At 33.1% G+C, this 19,047-nt stretch overlaps 1 protein-coding gene across 1 annotated transcript; it reads right to left on the minus strand.

The window, feature by feature from the left end:
• Positions 1-9,446: 9,446 nt before the first annotated feature.
• On the minus strand, positions 9,447-18,668 carry LOC121234688 (membrane-associated 30 kDa protein, chloroplastic-like). The gene is made up of 11 exons (XM_041130744.1): positions 18,317-18,668; positions 17,177-17,289; positions 16,939-17,049; positions 16,654-16,718; positions 16,490-16,571; positions 15,528-15,602; positions 11,542-11,612; positions 11,367-11,449; positions 10,684-10,748; positions 10,133-10,207; positions 9,447-9,841 (listed from the first exon to the last, which is right to left on the minus strand). Exons 1-11 carry the CDS (start codon positions 18,453-18,455, stop codon positions 9,722-9,724), a joined length of 999 nt encoding a protein of 332 aa, XP_040986678.1. The 5' UTR covers positions 18,456-18,668; the 3' UTR covers positions 9,447-9,721.
• Between the last annotated feature and the right edge of the window lie 379 nt (positions 18,669-19,047).

Here is a 19,047-nt window from a genome sequence, read left to right on the forward strand (position 1 = left end):
TGGATTAATAGTACTACTAATTAGTTGAGATATAATAATAATCAATCCATGTGTATACATATGGTAATATTTATATATATATATATATATATATAAATAAAGGGTGAAAAACATGAATACAGTGTGTGTGCATGTGTGTGTATATATAATTAAGCTGGTTTTGTACTGCGCGCGGCATCTCCAACTGAAAAAAAAAAACATCAGATTTGAGCTTTTACACATTGTTATTGCACAATAAAATATGAAGATGCATATATATATATATATATATGGTTAATTACATTTTACCTTCTCGAACTTTCACTCAATTCACAATGTACTTCCGAAACTAATAATTGCATCAAAGTGGACTCTCAAACTTTCAAAATTTCTCAATCCCCCCTTCTGTCTACCGGCAGCATTAAATCTAACAAAAATTCACTACACGTACTGCTCATGTACATAACATTCACTGTAAAAATATAATTTTTATCTAATTTATTATCATTGACCATATAAAATATAAAATAATATATGCGATCAATTAATAATAAATCATAATTCATTAAATAATTTTTTTTATTAATTTATATATGTTTAATGAATATCAAATAATTTTATTGTGTAAATAGATTATTTATACTTGCTTGCAACTTAGGTATAAAATAATTTTATATATGGTTAATGATTAATGATTAATGATTTATTATTAATTGATAGCATATATTATTTTATATTTTATATGATCAATGATAATAAATTAGATAAAACTTACATCTTTACAATGACTTTCTGTTAGATTTGACATTGCTGGTAGACGAAATGGGAGATTGAGAAGTTTTAAAAGTTTGAGGGTCCACTTGATGCAATTATATTAGTTTCAGAGACACGTGTAATTAACCCATATATATACTAGTCTTAATTAATAGATGATCTGTTTACTGAATAATTTTGCGGTAACAATCATTTCCTTAATTTAGTGTTGATCAATTGCTTTTATTTATCTAGTTGGCTGATCTCATGCATTGTATTTTCTGGACGGTACCGAAATAGAGATCGTCAGTCAATTTGTGGAACTTGGGTTTATGACTTCAAGTACTCGCGATACGCCATATTTTCAACTTTTGTTCCCAATATTTCTTGCGAGTATTTTCCCACACATATTTCGTATAAACTAGAAAGATTACTAGCGACGGTCTAAATCTCTCTCTTTCTCCCTCTCTCTCTCTCTCTCTGATCTGATCTCTCTCCTAGACAAGATTTGACTAAAGGCTTTATTTGAATTCAAAAGCACTCTCAAGTCATCTCATCTAATCGTTACAATTTTTTCAAACTCTTAAATAAAATATAATAAACAATTCAACTTTTTCAAATCTCAAAACAAAATGATATTAAAAAAATTATATTATAATAATATTTTATTCAACTTCATCTGATCTCATCTCAACTTACTATCCAAACCTCCTATTGATCTCTTAGTAGTACCCCTTTCATACCATGTAATTAAGTTACTGTAACTGTGAAAGCCTCCAAGTTACCGGCCAGGAAATGAAAGCCTCCAAGTTCTGTAATGAAAAATAGTTAGAAAGATGTAATTTCATACTAGGGTGGGACTTTTTATGCTCTTTCGATCACTATTATATATCATCAATAACAAGTAATTATTAAATAGTACTCTCAATATAAATGAGGTGGTACTTCCACTCATGTATCATGTTAGGAACTAAATTGATTGGGTCAAGCCTTTTAAAAACATATTATTAAGGAAAGAAATAAAGTCAAGAGATAAGGTAAAGAAGTTAGCTCAGACTTCTAAAAAGAAAAGGTTTCACAAAGTGAATTGGGCTCTATCATTTCAAGGAAATAACCTCTATAAATAGCCTACAAGAGGTAACATCAGGGAAGTCTCTATCTTTATATATTTACTCTTATACTATTACTGAGACATCGGAGGCATTCTCTCGAACTCCCAAGCAGCTTTATTCTCTAGTTACAAGAAACTGTTCGGTGGTGGCGATGAAAGGCATCCTCAACATATATATCACATTATATATTTATCACATGCAAGATCAATTCTTTTCATTAAAATTATTTGGTAACTAACTACTTTATTAAAATAACATTCTCTTATAATTAGATAAAATATCACGTGTTCTACTTTACAAATACCTTATAATTACTCAATGACGTACACATTTTGAAATACATTTTAATTAACATGCATATTGTAAATATATATATATATAGATCAGAGAGAGAGAGAGCGAGAGAGAGAGAGAGATTCGGATATTTCATATATTTGCATTAATGTCGTACGTCATGTGCGTTGGCCGCTTGGGAAGTCAATGAGTTGGTGGGGGTGGATAATTATATATATATATAATATTACTTTTATGGGCATAGGGTTGATTAACTAGAAATAACATGTTTATGATGAGTACTTGGACCTAATTTAGCTGATCAGGTTGTACATTAATGGGTAAGAGCATTGGCATTGGCTTTATCAAAATTATTTTTAAAATTTGATGAAAAGTACATGATTTTTATAAATTTAAAAATTCTCTAGTTATAACTTCATATTGAATTAGCCATTGAATTCATCAAAATAATAATATAATATTATTTTTTTAATAAAAATATTTTTATTTTTTTCATATTTTACAATTACACTAATTATATGTTGATTAATCATTTAATTTGATTATTACATTATTATTACAAGACGGTTGGAGATTAAATGTGAGTAAAAAAGACCTTTGGAGATTAAAAGTGAATAAAAAATAGATTTAATGAATGAATAGTAGACCTTCAAATTTGAAGAAACTTATAGATTTACTGTAGTTCAAAGTTTCATATTTTTCTATTTGACTAATCTAATGCAACCTTATTTTGATGAAATTTATCAAATTTTATATTTGACTAGACTTTTGATGAAGCCAACACCAATGCTCTAAAGCGATCTCCGGTCTAGCTAGGAAATTAACTACGGTGACAAGGTTAACATGTAACCATTATCATGGGGAAGAGACAGGACTTTCATGGCTATGATCTATACTTTCTGTGCTGTTACGTACGGCCTATAAAAATTAGAAATAACATGCATGATTAATATTCAATATGCAGTCATCATGATCAAGAGGCAAAAGCTAATTATTTCGGAAAGGGTGATAAGTACTTAATTAACATCTGGAAAAGAAAAAAACAAAAAAAAGAAGATCTAGCTTATTAATTGCTCGATCGTTCAACGGGTTGATGTAAAAGTGAGTGCTCTCATGATCTTAATGTCTCGTGCTTACAATCACGAGATACTAGTGATGATCAGGTTATGTATGAATCTATATTTAATGGTTTTTGTCGTAAATATATTGTAATATGATCTCTTCCCTATTGTAAAGAGCTTTGATGTCATTGACGTCCATGATTAATATTGTCTTGACTTATTGAAAATAAACTTATATATCTATACGATTAAAACATATATATGAATCGGCACGCGAGCATATATAGAAATCGATACAAACTAAGCTTAATTGACAAAACAAAGATCGATTAGTATTAAAGATCAACTATATATCGTGTTCGATCTCAGCTAGCTTTTTGATCGTCAAGTTCGACATTCAAGATTGATGATGATGATCAGCGCCACGTAAAATATGATACTGATTAATCTATAACTTGCATTAATGCAAGTTGCAAACGTCCATGCATGCACGCATGCATACAGAACAAAGAATGGGAAATAATGGATTAGAAATATTAGCATTCACTGGACCACATAGATCGATAATATTTATTAGCAGCTTTCATTTTTCCTGATTTGTTTCGTAAAATAATGTGGTAAAAGGTACAGTCCATCGATTCTTCATCGAGGATAACAAACAAAAAAGATTTAATAAATAAAAAGAAAGACATCTATGCTAGCTAGCTAGCTAGCTAGCTTGTTTTCTAATAATTGGGGTACTAGCTGTCTGATCATGACCCGCGTGTATAAATATATGCGTAAGTAGGTACAAATTAAGACCTTTTTCACGAATTAATTGGAATATTTGACTAATGACCAGGACCACTGGGGCTAGGTCCGGACGGCAGCCGTTCGAGCCAGTACGCCATGCTGTGCTTCGCCTTCTCGTAGATAGTCGAATAGGTCATGTCGAGGCCGTGATTAGCAGTACTGGCGAAATCCTCCGGTAACACTCTGGTTGCTTCTACCCTGGCGGAGCCATGGCTCAAGATCACGGCCACAAAGATGACAAAAATGATCAGAACATGAATAGTACTAATGCTTCTGGAATTCATCTTCAGGATCGACCTAATTAGTTGCTGGCCGGATTTATGAAGTTTTTGGCTTGAAACTTAAAAGAGACGAGAGGTTTTGTGATATATACCCTATAGAAGAGAGCTTTTTTTTTTTTTTTTTGTGCTTGTGGCTGTGTGGATATGACGAACTACGTCTGGGAGTGCTGGTATTTATATACAGAGCTATTAGAGTTTTGAACCCGTCTTTTTGGACTTTTTTTTGGGGAGGGAGGATTGGTGGGCTAGCTTTTACTTTTAGGAGGAGGATAACTTACGTGTTGACCGAGGAGTTTGAATTTGCTTGGGCATGGGATGGCCGGTATACGTGCAAAGGGTAACTCCTGTGTATATGTTGGTCTGAATCGTCAACTGCATGCGCGCGCGGGCTTTGACTCTTTTTTATTTTTGTTCTTTTTATGTGACGAATTGTCTCTGAAGTGCATGTGAAGGGCGCTCATCAAAATGACTCGTGAAAAACCAAAAAAGATGCAAAAATTGTGCAGTAATTTCATATTTTTTATTTTTTTTATGTGATAATTAGTTGCGTTATTTTTTTAATATAAAATAAATATTGAACATCATAAAATCTGCAGAATAGACAAAAAATATATAAAAATAATTATATATAGCAATACTCATCCTAAATCTTTTGGTTCCAATAATTATCATTGTCGACCGAACCAGCTTCCCAAACCCAAGGAGTCGCGCGGTTAATTCGGTCCTGATGATCATTGTACATGCGGTTTCGCGGAGACCGATCGAACTGCATGAGTACATATATGCATGGCCGATCATTCTATACGCGGTATGATGAGAAATGTTAGCCGGCCGGCCGGCCGTTAGCATATATAGTAGTACTATTTGACAATTATTAATTATGAATAAAAATTATTTTTTATTTTTTATTTTCAATTTCTGTATTTTCTTTAACTAAAAAATGACTTATCTGACTAACCTTTTTTTTTATGAAAATTGGAAAATCTAATAAAATAAATATTTTTTATTGATTCGGTTAATTTGAATTTTCAATTAATGGTATACATGATATGTGCCTTTGAAAAATCCATAATCAGAAAAGTTGCCATTAAACCGAGCCCATGCATCTCAGATTGAATAGTGGTTATGAGAAGAATTTTTCCTCCGAATATAATATATTCATTAATCATATATGTATATCACGACATTATATGTACGTGTGCGGTACTTCATTATACATATATATCACGACATACATGATTATATGTGTGCAGTGGTACTTGATTATATATACATATATATCACCAATATGAAAACAGATGCACAGACAGTAATACTGCATGTCAGACACATACACATGCACCTAGAGAAATAGGCTTGGGTAGTAATTAAATGCGTCGGTGCATGGGTATTGGTGACCAGATCATCATGTGTTTTGATGATGCCTTTTAACTCTAGTTCACATTCTAAAAGGTAAAAGTCTTGGGACGTAGGTCGATCTTATATAACCAAAAATTCGAGAAAAGAGTGCTAAACGTGATATGATCATCATGTGAAATCAATAGTACTATTATTGTGTACACACTTCAATCTTTTCCCTCTATAATTAATCATGTGGTAATTTACTAGATCTGGCCTATGCGCGCGCGGTGGAAACCGTGCGTGGAATATTATTGAATTGTGTACCAATAGCTTGTAAAAATAAGTACTTATAATATGCGAATATGATCGAACAGGTATAGTAGGATGGATCATACGTTGTTTAAAACAAAAAGAGAGATCAATTAGCTAAAGAATAGAGTAAATTTGTTTTCTTTCTTTTAATTTCGAGCTAGGATTAATGATCATGAACCTGTGTGTGTGTGTATATATATATATATATATATGATCAGTTGTTTTCGATCTCTTATCTGTCATGTTCCTTAATTTAGAACTCGATCAATGCGGGATTGTTCATGATAATCTATATATCGCGAGAATTGTGAATTTAAAATTATTTTGCGCGTCCATGCAGCATTGCATGCATACAAAACAAAGGATATATAATAAATTATAAATGATCGGATTAATTAATAAGCTGTATTGCTAGTAACAACGCCGGCCCTTTCAACTTAATCAAATAAATGAATTTTATTTTTCATTCTCCTTTGTTTGGTATAGTACTACTTACATATAGAAAAACCTACGTACGTACGTACGTATATCTCGACCTTAAAAAAATACAAATCTATGTGTTTGTTTTCTTGTGCGTAACAGAACTTTCACGTACGATTCCAAGGAACTAGCTAGTGACCAGCGCCTCTATCGCTGGGTCCGGAGGGCAACCGTTCAAGCCAAGACGCCATAGTGTGCTTTGCCTTCTCATAGAATTGTGTCTCGAGGTGATTCATACTGGCAAAGTCCTCGGATAACACTCTGGTTGCTTCAACCCTTGCATGGCTCATGATGGCCACAGTGATGACAAAGATGACGATCAAGAGGGTGCTTGTCCTTCTGAAACTCATTTTCAGAGCGCCCAAGTTATAAATTACTGCAATGTATGAGGTTTCTGCTCAAATGAAAAGGTTTTTGCTGGTATATATGAACGGCTAGCTAGCTTTCAGCTCAAAATAAAGCTTTTGCTGCTATTTGTGGATGTGTATGACAAAGTTTGAGTGGGTACTATCGGTATTTATAGGGCTGGAGATTTGTATGTCGTTCTGAATTGGGAGTTTAATTTGGTGGGCTTTTAGGGTTTACGTGTTGACTAAGGAGTTTGGGTGGAAAGAGTCGTGCACATGCGAGCTGTAACATATTGGAGGGGCTTGGACCCTGAGTTTTGCTGGGTAAATGGGATACCTGGGCTCCAAGCCTCCAAGCAGGAAGGAGTCAAAAAACGTACTTGCTCGGCCTTGTTCTTGACTCGATCATGTCAAATACGTAATGGGCACTATTAGTAGTTTTTACATAGAGTAATACTGGATATGAATCTGAAATAGATAAATTTTGTACAGACTCTTTATAAAAAGAAAATGAATCTCACTAAAAACGTTTGGTTTTTTCTTACACTTTTTTAAGGTGAGACCTACTTTTTATAAAGACTTGTTCGAAGTTTGTCTATTTGAATTTTTTACAAATCATTTCTCTTTTACATATCTGCGTAATCAATAATATTAATTGTTGTTCTTAAGTTTTATCATTTTTTACCATTTAAATCGACAGTCCCTTAAAATGTATTACAACAGCAAGTATAACTAGAGATGACATAGTCTAAGATGAAAAACGCATGCATTTCTTATACTGAAATTTTGATTTTGGTTGACATGATCCTAATTAATTCAGTCCAATGTTTGGAAATTTTGAATGGACTAGATAGTTGGTCTTGTTCTTGTTTTTGAATGGAGTCCGCCAGAAAATTAGTACTTACGTAGATAACAATATTGCATGTGTTTTGAAAAACCACCAAATATGACCGTCGACGTCCCTTCGTTTCCCTACTAAAATGATCTTATTGCATGCGCTTTGGCTTAATTTGGATTTTTAAACGTTTGGGTTTGTTGAGTCTACAACGTTTGTAATCAAGGTCCCGATACAATAGTAAGAGCATTGACATTAAATTAGTCAAATACCTTTTCATTTTCAAATTTAGCAAATATCATCCGTATTTACTTCACATTAAATTAGCTAAATTGTTTTCATCCAAACTATAAGTTACAGTAAATCTATTCTTATTTTCAAATATGAAAAGAACTATAGCAAATCTAAAAGTATTTTTTGAGATTATTATATTATAAATATGAGATTTTTATTCATATGAGATTTTATCATCTATATATATATGAGATTATTATATTATAGATTGTTAGATTGTGAAAATGAAAATGAATATGATTATTAGAGATAATTGAAGATTATAAAAATAAAATATAAATTAATTAAAAAAATATAAATAATAAAAAATAATAATTTTATTATTATAGAGAGTGTGATGACTAATTCAATATAAACTTTAAATTTTAAATGATTAACTAAAAGCGAAAAAATTATACATTAATCAAAATTTAAAGAATAGAGATGCTATATAGCAAAGATAGCTAGCAAAGTTGGTGGGAGGGGCCGAGTAGGAAACAGTCAAATGCGCGCATCTGATCTCCACGTGTGTTTTTTTATAATTTATTCATCATATTTACTATTTTTTCCCTTACAACTTATTAGATTAAAAATAATTAAATTTAAAATATGTTTCTAACCCCTTTTAATTTGAATTAAGTACGAGTTCTTGATAACCATTGCACGACAATCTAAGCAAATTTAATATTATTTATATATTGGGGAAAGAATTTAATTACGTGCAAAAAGGAAAAGAAAAAAAGTCATATATGTCTCACAAAGAGTGAAAATAAAAATTCGATTCAATGTGCTGTTATAACTTATAATAATCAAATCCCAAAGCTTGGAAATTTTGAACTGACTCGTTCTTGTTCTTGTTCTTGCTTTTGAATATTGGACAGCCGAAAACTGAGAAAATTGTTTAAAAGGAAACAACCCAGATGATACCGGACTACACTTGTTTATCGTCTTCAAGTTCTCAATATGTATGAATAAAAATTCTGTTCAACTACATGACTAAAATAGATTATTCAAATTATAGATTTTGTCAATTTCATTTAAATGTTATTGTATGTGGCTTGAACTGAAGTGTTAGATCTACTTTATAATAAAAATAATTTTAAAATCTAATAGCTCATATCAAGTCTTTTAAGACCTCGTTTAGATTCAGAAATGAGTTAAAATAATTTATAAATAGTAAAATAAAATATTGTTAAAATATTATTTTTTAATATTATTATTATTTTAAAATTTGAAAAAATTAAATTATTTATTATATTTTATATAGAAATTTAAAAAATTTGTAATTATGAGGTGAGATCAATTGAGTTGTAAGTGTTTGACTTTTGCAAAATCTCAAACAGACCAGATATTCCTCAAGTCAATTAGCTGATTCGGTACTGAGTCATTCTTTTACACGGCCTCCCCTGCCGCGTGCCTGCCATTCTCACTGCGACCCCTTGCAACCATTGACTCGGTGGGTTGCAGATCCCAGTTACAAAGTTAATCCAATATATGCATGCCACAGCAGATACCGACACTCACATAGTTTGTAACCAGGTTTGGACAACATATAACTTTGTACATTAAATAGGAAATGGCACACATTATCCAAAGACGAGGGTTCTGCTACATACAATGTTCATGATAAGCTTACATACATCTAGAACACAACGACGGTGTTTTATCGCATATAAACGTGCAGCTCTGTTCCATTGCATAGCCGTCCAGACATCACTATAATTGATTCAAGCATGGCCTTGTAGCTATACAATGTTAATATGTATGGCCTTTAGCTGTACAAAGTTAAATCTGTTGGCAAAATAAAAGCCAATGTTGAGCTTGAAAGAGGAAAAAGTTAAGATGGGCAAAATCTGAAAGTCTAGAAATCCTTCGCCCTTTGCCTTAGTTCATTAAGCTCCATTTCAATATCAGCATCTCGGTACGGATATGCCTTGTTTGTGCTGGTAGTGACAGTTCTTCCTGGTGGAAGCTCTCCTTTCTGTCGGGAAAAGAAGAAAATCAAGGCAAAGTCCAGGGTTGTTGAGAAGGCATAAACTAAAAAGAAACACAAGCATTTTACAACGGGAGATTTTCTTTCCCTTCTTTCTACCCGCCCTTGTCTGATTGCCTCAAAAAACGAAGGAAACAATTGCAACCCAAATAGTTCTACTAAAAATGAGCAGATCAAATGAATTTATGGATTAATTTCAAGCAAGAGACAGCCAGGAACTTAGCTGAATAGTTGAAAACATGTGCTTTCTCCCATATAACAGGGGAGTATAAGGCATACCTTTGAGCTACCAGACAGTTCTTTCTTCAGGTTTGCTAGATCGTCATCAACTGATGAGCCCTCTAACAGTGCAAACTGCAACATAAATATTATGTAAGCACGGTTAAGCATGATTTTTTAAAGGAGCCATCAAATGCAGGTGAAGACAATATTATTCCGTGTGAGAAACAGATGGTGAATGTGCAGTGTATCATGCTTTAGAATTAACAAAATGTTAGATTATTGATTTCAGATGCTCAAAGGAATCTACAGATGCATGCACGTCCAATACCCTTTAAAACGTGGTTTAATATTCACAGATCCACTTTAAAACTCAGAATTGCGTTTTAACATACATCCATGTAAAGACACTGTATATATACATGTTCTAAAGCATATCCACATAGGGTGCTGAGCTTTACTCATTGACTTGTTTCCAGATTAGAGCTGATAAAGAACCCAAAAATTAATTCACAATAGATGCAGGAACTTACTCTGATGTTTTTTCACTCAGATAATCATTGATCTAACAAATATGGAATTCACCGAAGAGAAAGGGAAATGGAGACTACCTTCCCTTCAAGATCATCAGTAGTTAATTGACCAAGAGCTTCCGCTTGGGATTCCATTGCCAAAACTATCAAGATGAAAAGAATCAATAAATTTTAAATCGGAAAAAAATAGGATCAATACGATATACAAAGATTACTTCTTTATGGAACAAGATTCCAGTAAAATTAAGATAATATGGAAAGACTGACAGCTGACCAGGTTACATATTTGGGTTATTAAAACCATATTGTAACCTGTTTACTTATCCCAAAAAAAGAAAAGAAAAGAAAAAAGAAAGAAAGAAATATTGAGAACTGTACTTTAAAGCTTAAGATGTACCTAAAGTGGCACTGTTTGAACAAGTGTTCTGTGGTGCATTCTTAAAGAACACAACTGATCATATATTAATTCTTTGCATTTCAAATTTTAGCCAAAGGTAGCATGTTCTGTGAGATGCACATGAGAACAACCCTATATTGCGCTCTCTCTCTCTCTCTCTCTCTCTCTCTCTCAAGTTTTCTTAACTTCATATTTTTTCTAAAGGATAATGGCCAACTGAATACAGAATCAACTCTTTCTGCAGCACCCTGGGGTAGAGGAAGGGTTGAGGGGGTTGAAATGCAGAAAATCCAGGATTGTAGCTTTTTATTCAATGTATAATAGGTGAATTGTGAGAGTAATTCTGACCATCTAAATGCATCACCTTTCTCTTCCATCTTTTCAAAAGCTGAAAGAGCATTGCTTGTATTGACGTTCCCCAACATCTCGCTCACTTTGCTTGCAGTCCTGAACACCAAAGTAGCCATTACTGACATCATTAAGTTGGCAACAAATAGGTAAAAGAACATAGCGATGCATTCAAGTGGTGGAAGACAAACTTCGCGGACTGCGCACGTGCTTTCAGAGTATCTTTCTTTGATCTTGCTTCCTGTATCTTACTCTCCAAAAGCTACATAAAACAAAATTTATAGAATGCAAATTTATTAAATACTTTATGTACACTAGTTATAGTTAATAGCATGGGAAGAGTCAGAATAACTAAAGGTTGCAAATATAACCAGCATATGGAAAAGTTCATCTGCCAGTCTCTGGACACAAAATAAAATTGATTCTATCAAAATTAGCATTTTAACCTGTTTTAACAAGCAGAATTAATTGCCTTAGTTCTGCCCAATTTCTTGCTTACATTTAAAGCTCAAATTTGTTGCAAAGTACGACTGTCACCTAGGATTGAAGATAAATATATCACAGCTCCTCTCCCCAGTTATTCATAGTTCAGATGATAGCTGGTCCTCCCCCGTTACCCCCCCCAAACAAAAAAAAAAAACAGAAACCCCCTTATAAGTGAAATGCCATGGTACATGTAAGAGCATCCGCATCGGTTTCTTTAAAGTGTATTTCATCTTCAAATTTAAATAATTTTATAAAAAGGTGACCCACATTGAATTAGCCAAGTCCTTTTCAAATGAATTTTGATCTACAGTATTTTCATCTTTCTTTCCAAAGATGAAAAGAACTGTTTCAAGTCTAAACGAATTATTTATTGTTTTCGGCTCCCTCTCCCGCAATTTCTTTCTTTCTTCTTCTTCCCTCTTTCTCTCCCGTGTCTCTTCTGTCTTCTCTTCTTCCCTCTGTCTCTCGCATTTCTGCCTTCTTCTTCCCTCTCTCTCTCACGATTTCTTTCTCTCTTTTTTCTTTTCTCTCTTCTTTCTGTTCTTCTTCCCTTTCTTCTTCCCTCTCTCGCGTCTCTGCCTTCTTCTTCCCTCTTTCTCTCCCGCAATTTTTTTTTCTCTTCTTTCTCTTCTTCTTCCCTCTCTTGCGTCTTTGCCTTCCTCTTCCTTCTTTATCTTCTTCTAGGTTTTTTTTTCTCTCCTTTCTCTTCTTCTTCCCCTTTCTCTCTCGCAGCTAAAAAAGCTTGCATCTTGTCTCCAGCACGGCACCGCAGCAGCTTCTCTCCAACATGACAAGCAACTCGGTAAAATTCGAAACCCTAACCTTGATTTTATTGTTTGCGTTTGATATTGTTGATGTTGTTGGGTTTGATTTTGTTTTCAGCAAGAGTTTTTCAATTTCTAGTCCTTATTTGAACACGATAGGGCTCAATTTCATTTCTTTTTTCTAGTTATGCTGCTTGTTTTCAGCAGCTTTTGTAAACTGTTGTTAGTGTTGGTTTGAACTCGTGTGTTAGTCTTATGTAGTAGCAGACTAAGTGTGGAAGAGAAAAAAAATAGCTAAAATAGACAGGAAAGAAAGGTTTTTTCTATATCTTTTTGAGGAGAGGATGGTTTTGATCACTTGAAATCTCAGTTCTGGTTGGAGATTGGGTCTATGTAAAGGTGCCTCTGTGCTCCTATGCGGCTCTAAGGAAATTGCTAGGCAGAATCCAAAAAGAGTCTCATACTTCAGTACTTAACAGTTTTCACACAGGTCAAAGGATACAAATATAGGGACTTTAGGTAGGCTTATTTGAATATAGACAGATTTACCTTTGTTGATGATTGTACATAAGTTTTGCACATTTGAATGGGCTTATTTGAATACAGGATGATTCGTACTTGGACAGTTACATTAGAACAATTGTAAGTATTATCACCTGGGTTTTAGTGCATGCTATTTTAAGTGAAGCAATATGATCCTAACTGTACTTTTCCACCTATTGTTAGAAAATACGCACAGTGGAGCAAGATGGGAAGACGATAAAACTTCAAATTGTAAGTAAGACTTATTCTCCCCTATGTTTTCTTGGAGGCGTCATGCTAGTTCTCGGGCATTTATTTAGCTGATTAATTGGAAATTGCAAAGAAGTCTTGTTAAGATTCTGTTAAATCAATTTTTACTCTTATCGGGTGTCTGCCTTGCCTTGTTATTGAACTATCTGATAGGAAGTGTGACATGAAAGTAATCCAATGGTCTTTGGATTAAATGGCATCTCCTCCCTTTGAAACATGTGAAGGGTGAGGTCACAGGTTAAACCTTGCAAGGGTGTAAGAGTTGTATTTATTTATCGCTACAAACATGTTGTAAATATAAGTATAGTATTTATGGTGGTGATAATTTCTATCGACTTATAAAAAAAAAACCTATTGTATTGTTTTGGAAGCTATCATTAGAAACATGATATGAAAATAAGTCTGGCAGCTGTGGTGCTAAAGGTTCTACGATATTTTTTTGGTGGAATATGATGATACAGTTCTGCCACATTAAGGATTGATGTCTTCGAGGGGATTGTGGCTCCAATTTCTGGGATACAATAAAATCTTGATTTATTCCATGATTAGCCATTAGATATCTACATAGCAAATTACTATGATGTGGAAAAGAACTGAAAAGGATATCGGATTGTAACAGTATCCTAATTTAAATGAACAAAACAATCTCTGAGATCTGACCAGGTGTATCAAATGTTAACCCCCTATGTACTTGGGTAGTGCCTTTCTGCTCATTAGTAAATTTATCTTATAAAAAAAATGTCCTAGTTGAATGACTCAATAATATATGCTTTAATTAAATGAGAAGCTTAAAATTATAAAGGCATGGAGACTAGATAAAAAAGGCTACTAGATGATCTGGAAAATCAGAATCATCTCCAAGATGTTTGCTTTTCACTGATGACCATCTTCATGCAGATGTATATTTGGATGGTGTCATTGTTTTAGTATTGTTAATAGATTAGAATGGGGTGCATATCCACAACTTTCTGTGTTGTGGCATTCTGTGCAAGTTGCTTTTGTTTCTATATGGGAACCGAGATAATTCCCTTCTTAGTTTTGCCACATCACAAAGGTAAATCTGTCTGTATTCAAATAAGCATGATCAATGAGAACTGAGGTCAATCATATGGGAACCGAGATAATTCCCTTCTTAGTTTTGCAGGATCAAGTAAGAACCATTGCAAGTCTCAAGACCATTGATTATCAATGGATATGGGCATAACAGGTGGTACAGAAGTATTGAAAGATACAAAATTTATAGAGTGATGCTGGATTTTGTGGTGAAGCTACCTACCTACGTGGCTGACTTCATCAGGAGGCAAGACCATGGAGATCAGTGGAAGTTTTGTATAGAACTTTAGGATAGTACATTGGCTTGGTACTTCGAAAAAAATAGAGAATTTGCTTGGTTGCATTGAAGATTGATGGAATTGTGTTGATAATATTGATATCGTGTGATGAAACTTTGTTTATTGGATTGTGAAAATGAAAATGAATATGATTATTGGAGATTATAGGAGATTATGAAAAAAGAATTAATTAAAAAATAAAAATTAATTATAAAAATATAAAACTAAAAAATAATAATATTTTATTATTATAGAGAGTGTGATGACTAATCCAATGTAGACTTTAAGTTTTGAATAATTACCTAAAAGTGAAAAAGCTACATATTAGTCAAAATTTGAAGAATAAAATAGCCAATCCAATGCCAATGCTCTAAGGAACAATACCATTTTTTGACAAAATAATGCATCCTAACAACCAAAAAAAGATCCAACTTATCAGAACAAACATCAACATTAAAGTCCATAGTACCTATAATGGACATACCTTTTTGACAAATAACAACAAATTAAATGCAGTCTACCAACAAAAAAGATCCAACTTCTCAAATCAAATTAAAAAGAAGAAGAAGAAGATCCAAGTAAAAATGCTTTCTATCTGCTCGGCAATTATATTATGAAGATATGCCTTTTTACTTGATTTTTTTTACCACACGAACCAAAACATGGCTTCTTCACATGCACATGAATTATAACGTAACATCATCAATGCCAAAACGTCAGTGATGTTAATCGACAATCGAACATGTCTATTAAAACAACCCTATAAGGATAAGAATGGCAAATGAAAAATAGATATTGACGTACCCGTGTATTAGAGACAAGATTCTCAACAACAGTTTTCTGTTGATCAAGTTGAGCTTTCAAAGCGTTAGCATTATCCTGCATAAAAATTTAAGCATCGTCATCATCTTGTAGACCAAATCCTTTAGAAAATGTTGCATTACTTATGGTCCAGATTCCTAGGCATCCCTAGATAGTTCAGTATTCAGTTGCACCCTTTAGCACTAGCACACCAAAAGCAAATAACAGTTAATTCTGCAAACTGTAATTCTCTTACTGTAACAATTTTTTTTTCCTGATATAAATAGTAGAAGTATCCAATGGAAAATAAGAATCATGAAAAATAAAGAGACAACACGATTTGTTGTTCCAGTATAATATGTAAATCTGGTATTCTAATTTTCCTAACCCCTCAAGAATCAAGTTAACTTGGTGACACACATTCCCTAAACGGATCCCAATTATCATCTTCAATTGTAAACCATGTTCTGGCATCTTACCATTCTATTTTTTTTTTTTTTTTTTCCCTCAAGAATCAAGTTAACTTGGTGACACACATTCCCTAAACGGATCCCAATTATCATCTTCAATTGTAAACCATGTTCTGGCATCTTACCATTCTATTTTTTATTTTTATTTTTAAAAAAAAAAAAAAAACTATTTTATTTTTCATAATTTCTTTGAAAAGAAAAGGAACTTCAGCCACCAGTTTGATCTTATAATGGAAAGGCTGGTTCTATGCAATCTGTAAACCCAGTAAAAATAAATTGCACTATTTTTCAAAAGCAGAAATGTAAGAAAAATGAACAAAGAAACAACATGAAACTTTCGTTGGGATGAGTAAGAAACAACATGAATAATAATTCAACATTAATCAGTTTCTACAAGTTAAGCATTCAAATTCAGCTAGAATGTTCATAGCAAATCCAAAAAGAAAACAGAGTTGAACTCCTAGCATGAAATCTTTTACTAAGATGATAATTTACAGCATAAGATTTACGCCTCTTTAGGGCATCCCGTGCAAGATCTTCTTCTCCTTTCTGTAGAGCAAATTGAGCCTTGCGGTACCTGTATTAAACATAAGGCACGCACGTATTATGCATTACTACTATACTTAGGGAATCAAGATAATAATACACCCATCTATTACCAATCTTCAGAAGCTTTTTGTGCAGCCTTATACTTGTTTTCCAACTGCTTTTGAGATGCCAATACCTTCTCACAAAAAAAAAAAAAAAAAATCAATTTTAAAACTTATAACTAAATGTCACACAACAACAACGAATATAGGTCAGGATTACAAGATTTTTAAGTCTACCAAGAGTATAACATGACACTGATATGTTTAGTAAGTGGTTGAATACCGTAATTGGTTTGCTGTTTGCTTAGTACCAGAAGAATGAAAAAATAGTGCAAGAAAGGAATTGATACTTACTTGAGCTGTGGCCTGACGCATCTTTGTCAAGTCATCATTCATTTCAATCACTGTTTGCTCTAGAATTTTCTCCGGATCTTCAAAGGAACTTATAATTGCATTTGCATATGACTGCAGTTAGGAGAGCGCTAAATTATATCATATGGATTATATAACCAATAGCAGTCAGTAGCCTCTCATGATAAGCATACATAATTTATTTAACGTGAATGCATACAAACACTTCCAGAAATCTCACCTTGACAACCCTAGAAAAGCGGTCAAAAAGGTTCATACCAGCAGCAAGTGAACCTCCCCTTTGTCTACTACGGGATTGGTTAAAAGTAGTAATTCTTATCCCTGTAACTTTTCCTGTGAGTGAAGAAATATTTCCCAAATTATGGGTTCAAATGAGATTTTTTTACATGGGTAACAGCGTGCTCCTGAGGGTTTAAATAAGAAATACAAGTGAAATTTCCAAGGGAGGGAGGGGAGAAGGGGGGGGAGGGAGAGAAATTCCAGACAGGGATTCAATCAAAGTATTGCAATAAAGAAATCAAACTCATGATATGGAAAATGAAATTATATTGAACAATAGAAATCCAGCATACTAACCACTACGGGAAATTCCATTCCACTTCGGAACTTTCAACTCATTAGAAGAGCAAGAGATTCTGGGATTTTTTTTTTTTTTTCTTTCTAGGCTTCATCAGTCACTTGTCCACAGAAATGAATATGCTAATTAATTTAACAAGTTCCTTCAAGTATTAGCAGTCTATCAAAGAAACTCCTTAATAGCATCCATTTAAAAAAAGAGAAAATCCAATTTATTTAGAATATCAGACTTCAAATGTAATCATCTCGTTGTATATGTCACAATCCAAACTCACTCTTTGCTTGAGGAACTTCTTATGTTTGTGGACTAGTTTGAGAGGCAACTTTACTCTTCTTCTTTTTTTTTATAAGTAAAAATTTTATTCATCAAATGCAATAGGCAACTTTACTTGGGAGAGTTCCTTTCCAAGTATTCACCACATGCTTGTCAAAGAAAAGATAGCGGGTTCATTCCAGATATTTTTTTTTTTCCAAAGTTCACTACTGCACTATCACATTACCCAGCAATGCATAGAGAAAGAAAAAGTAAATTCAAATTTTTTTAATGGCATATTTTCCTTAATTTGAAGCCAATAAAATAACCCCACCTTACGAAGTCTAGTGAAATTGTTTGGATTGCATAAGTTCAATATTCAGTTATTTTCTTTTATTTTCTCTTTTAAGTAACCAAACGGAGTGTAAGTTGAAACGCAGATAAGAACCCAAAAGAATTTAAAAAAAAAAAAAAAAAAAATCTAAGCGATACCCACTAATCCACGGAGTATTATTAGCAAGAGACGCGTACCTCCACGACCGAAAAACGACGTCATGAGGGGCTTCCTGACCATGCATAGACTGTGAGAGCTCGAAGAAGAGGGCTGGAACGAAGAAGCAGGCGCTGAGGCCAGGGTTAATCCCGTAAATATATGCACTTTCGCGGACATTTTTACTTGCGAAATCAATAAACTTGTTGCGGAAAAACGGAATGGTTCCAAAAATTTATAAATAGAGAAGAAGAAGAAGAAGAAGAAGAGGAAAGAAGATATTGATTGGCGTCTCTTTTCTCCAGTGTATGTATGGTTTTGAGTTTTCGGGGTTTCCAAACCTGTATTGAACGGGCCGGGGCCGGGTCATTACAAGTTGGAAGTAACTATCGGTTTCTTCTATCATCCCAAATTGGATAACGAAATGGACAATCTCTTTCATTTTTATTTTTATTTAATTTTTTGGGGAGGATTGTTTCATTTTTGAGTGCATCCCTGATCAAGTTGCTGTAATATTTCATATGAAAGACAATAAGGCTGGGAATTTTAAACTTTCCAAGATCTAAAAATAATATATATTAAAAAAATCATTCATTTTTATTATTATTATTATTATTATGTATTGAGGAAAGTTGCTTTCTTAAGGTGGGTGACAAAACTCTTGGTATGTTTAGGTAATGAAGTATTCTATTATTATTTATTATTTTCTTATTATTTTTACCTATTTTTTATTATTATTTACTATTATTCAATATTCTATCATTACTTTTCA

The sequence above is a fragment of the Juglans microcarpa x Juglans regia genome, chromosome 1D, assembly GCF_004785595.1.
Source record: "Juglans microcarpa x Juglans regia isolate MS1-56 chromosome 1D, Jm3101_v1.0, whole genome shotgun sequence".
Taxonomy (NCBI): domain Eukaryota; kingdom Viridiplantae; phylum Streptophyta; class Magnoliopsida; order Fagales; family Juglandaceae; genus Juglans; species Juglans microcarpa x Juglans regia.

Bases quoted from the DNA above. Each gene is read 5' to 3' on its own strand.
- LOC121234688 (XM_041130744.1), bottom strand. From the start codon at position 18,455: ATGTCCGCGAAAGTGCATATATTTACGGGATTAACCCTGGCCTCAGCG. The intron at 16,572-16,653 runs GTAATAGATGGG...TGTTTAATACAG, and splicing joins CAAAAAGCTTCTGAAGATTG to GTACCGCAAGGCTCAATTTG. The intron at 15,603-16,489 runs GTAAATTATCAT...ATTTTTATGCAG, and splicing joins AGAGGCGTAAATCTTATGCT to GATAATGCTAACGCTTTGAA.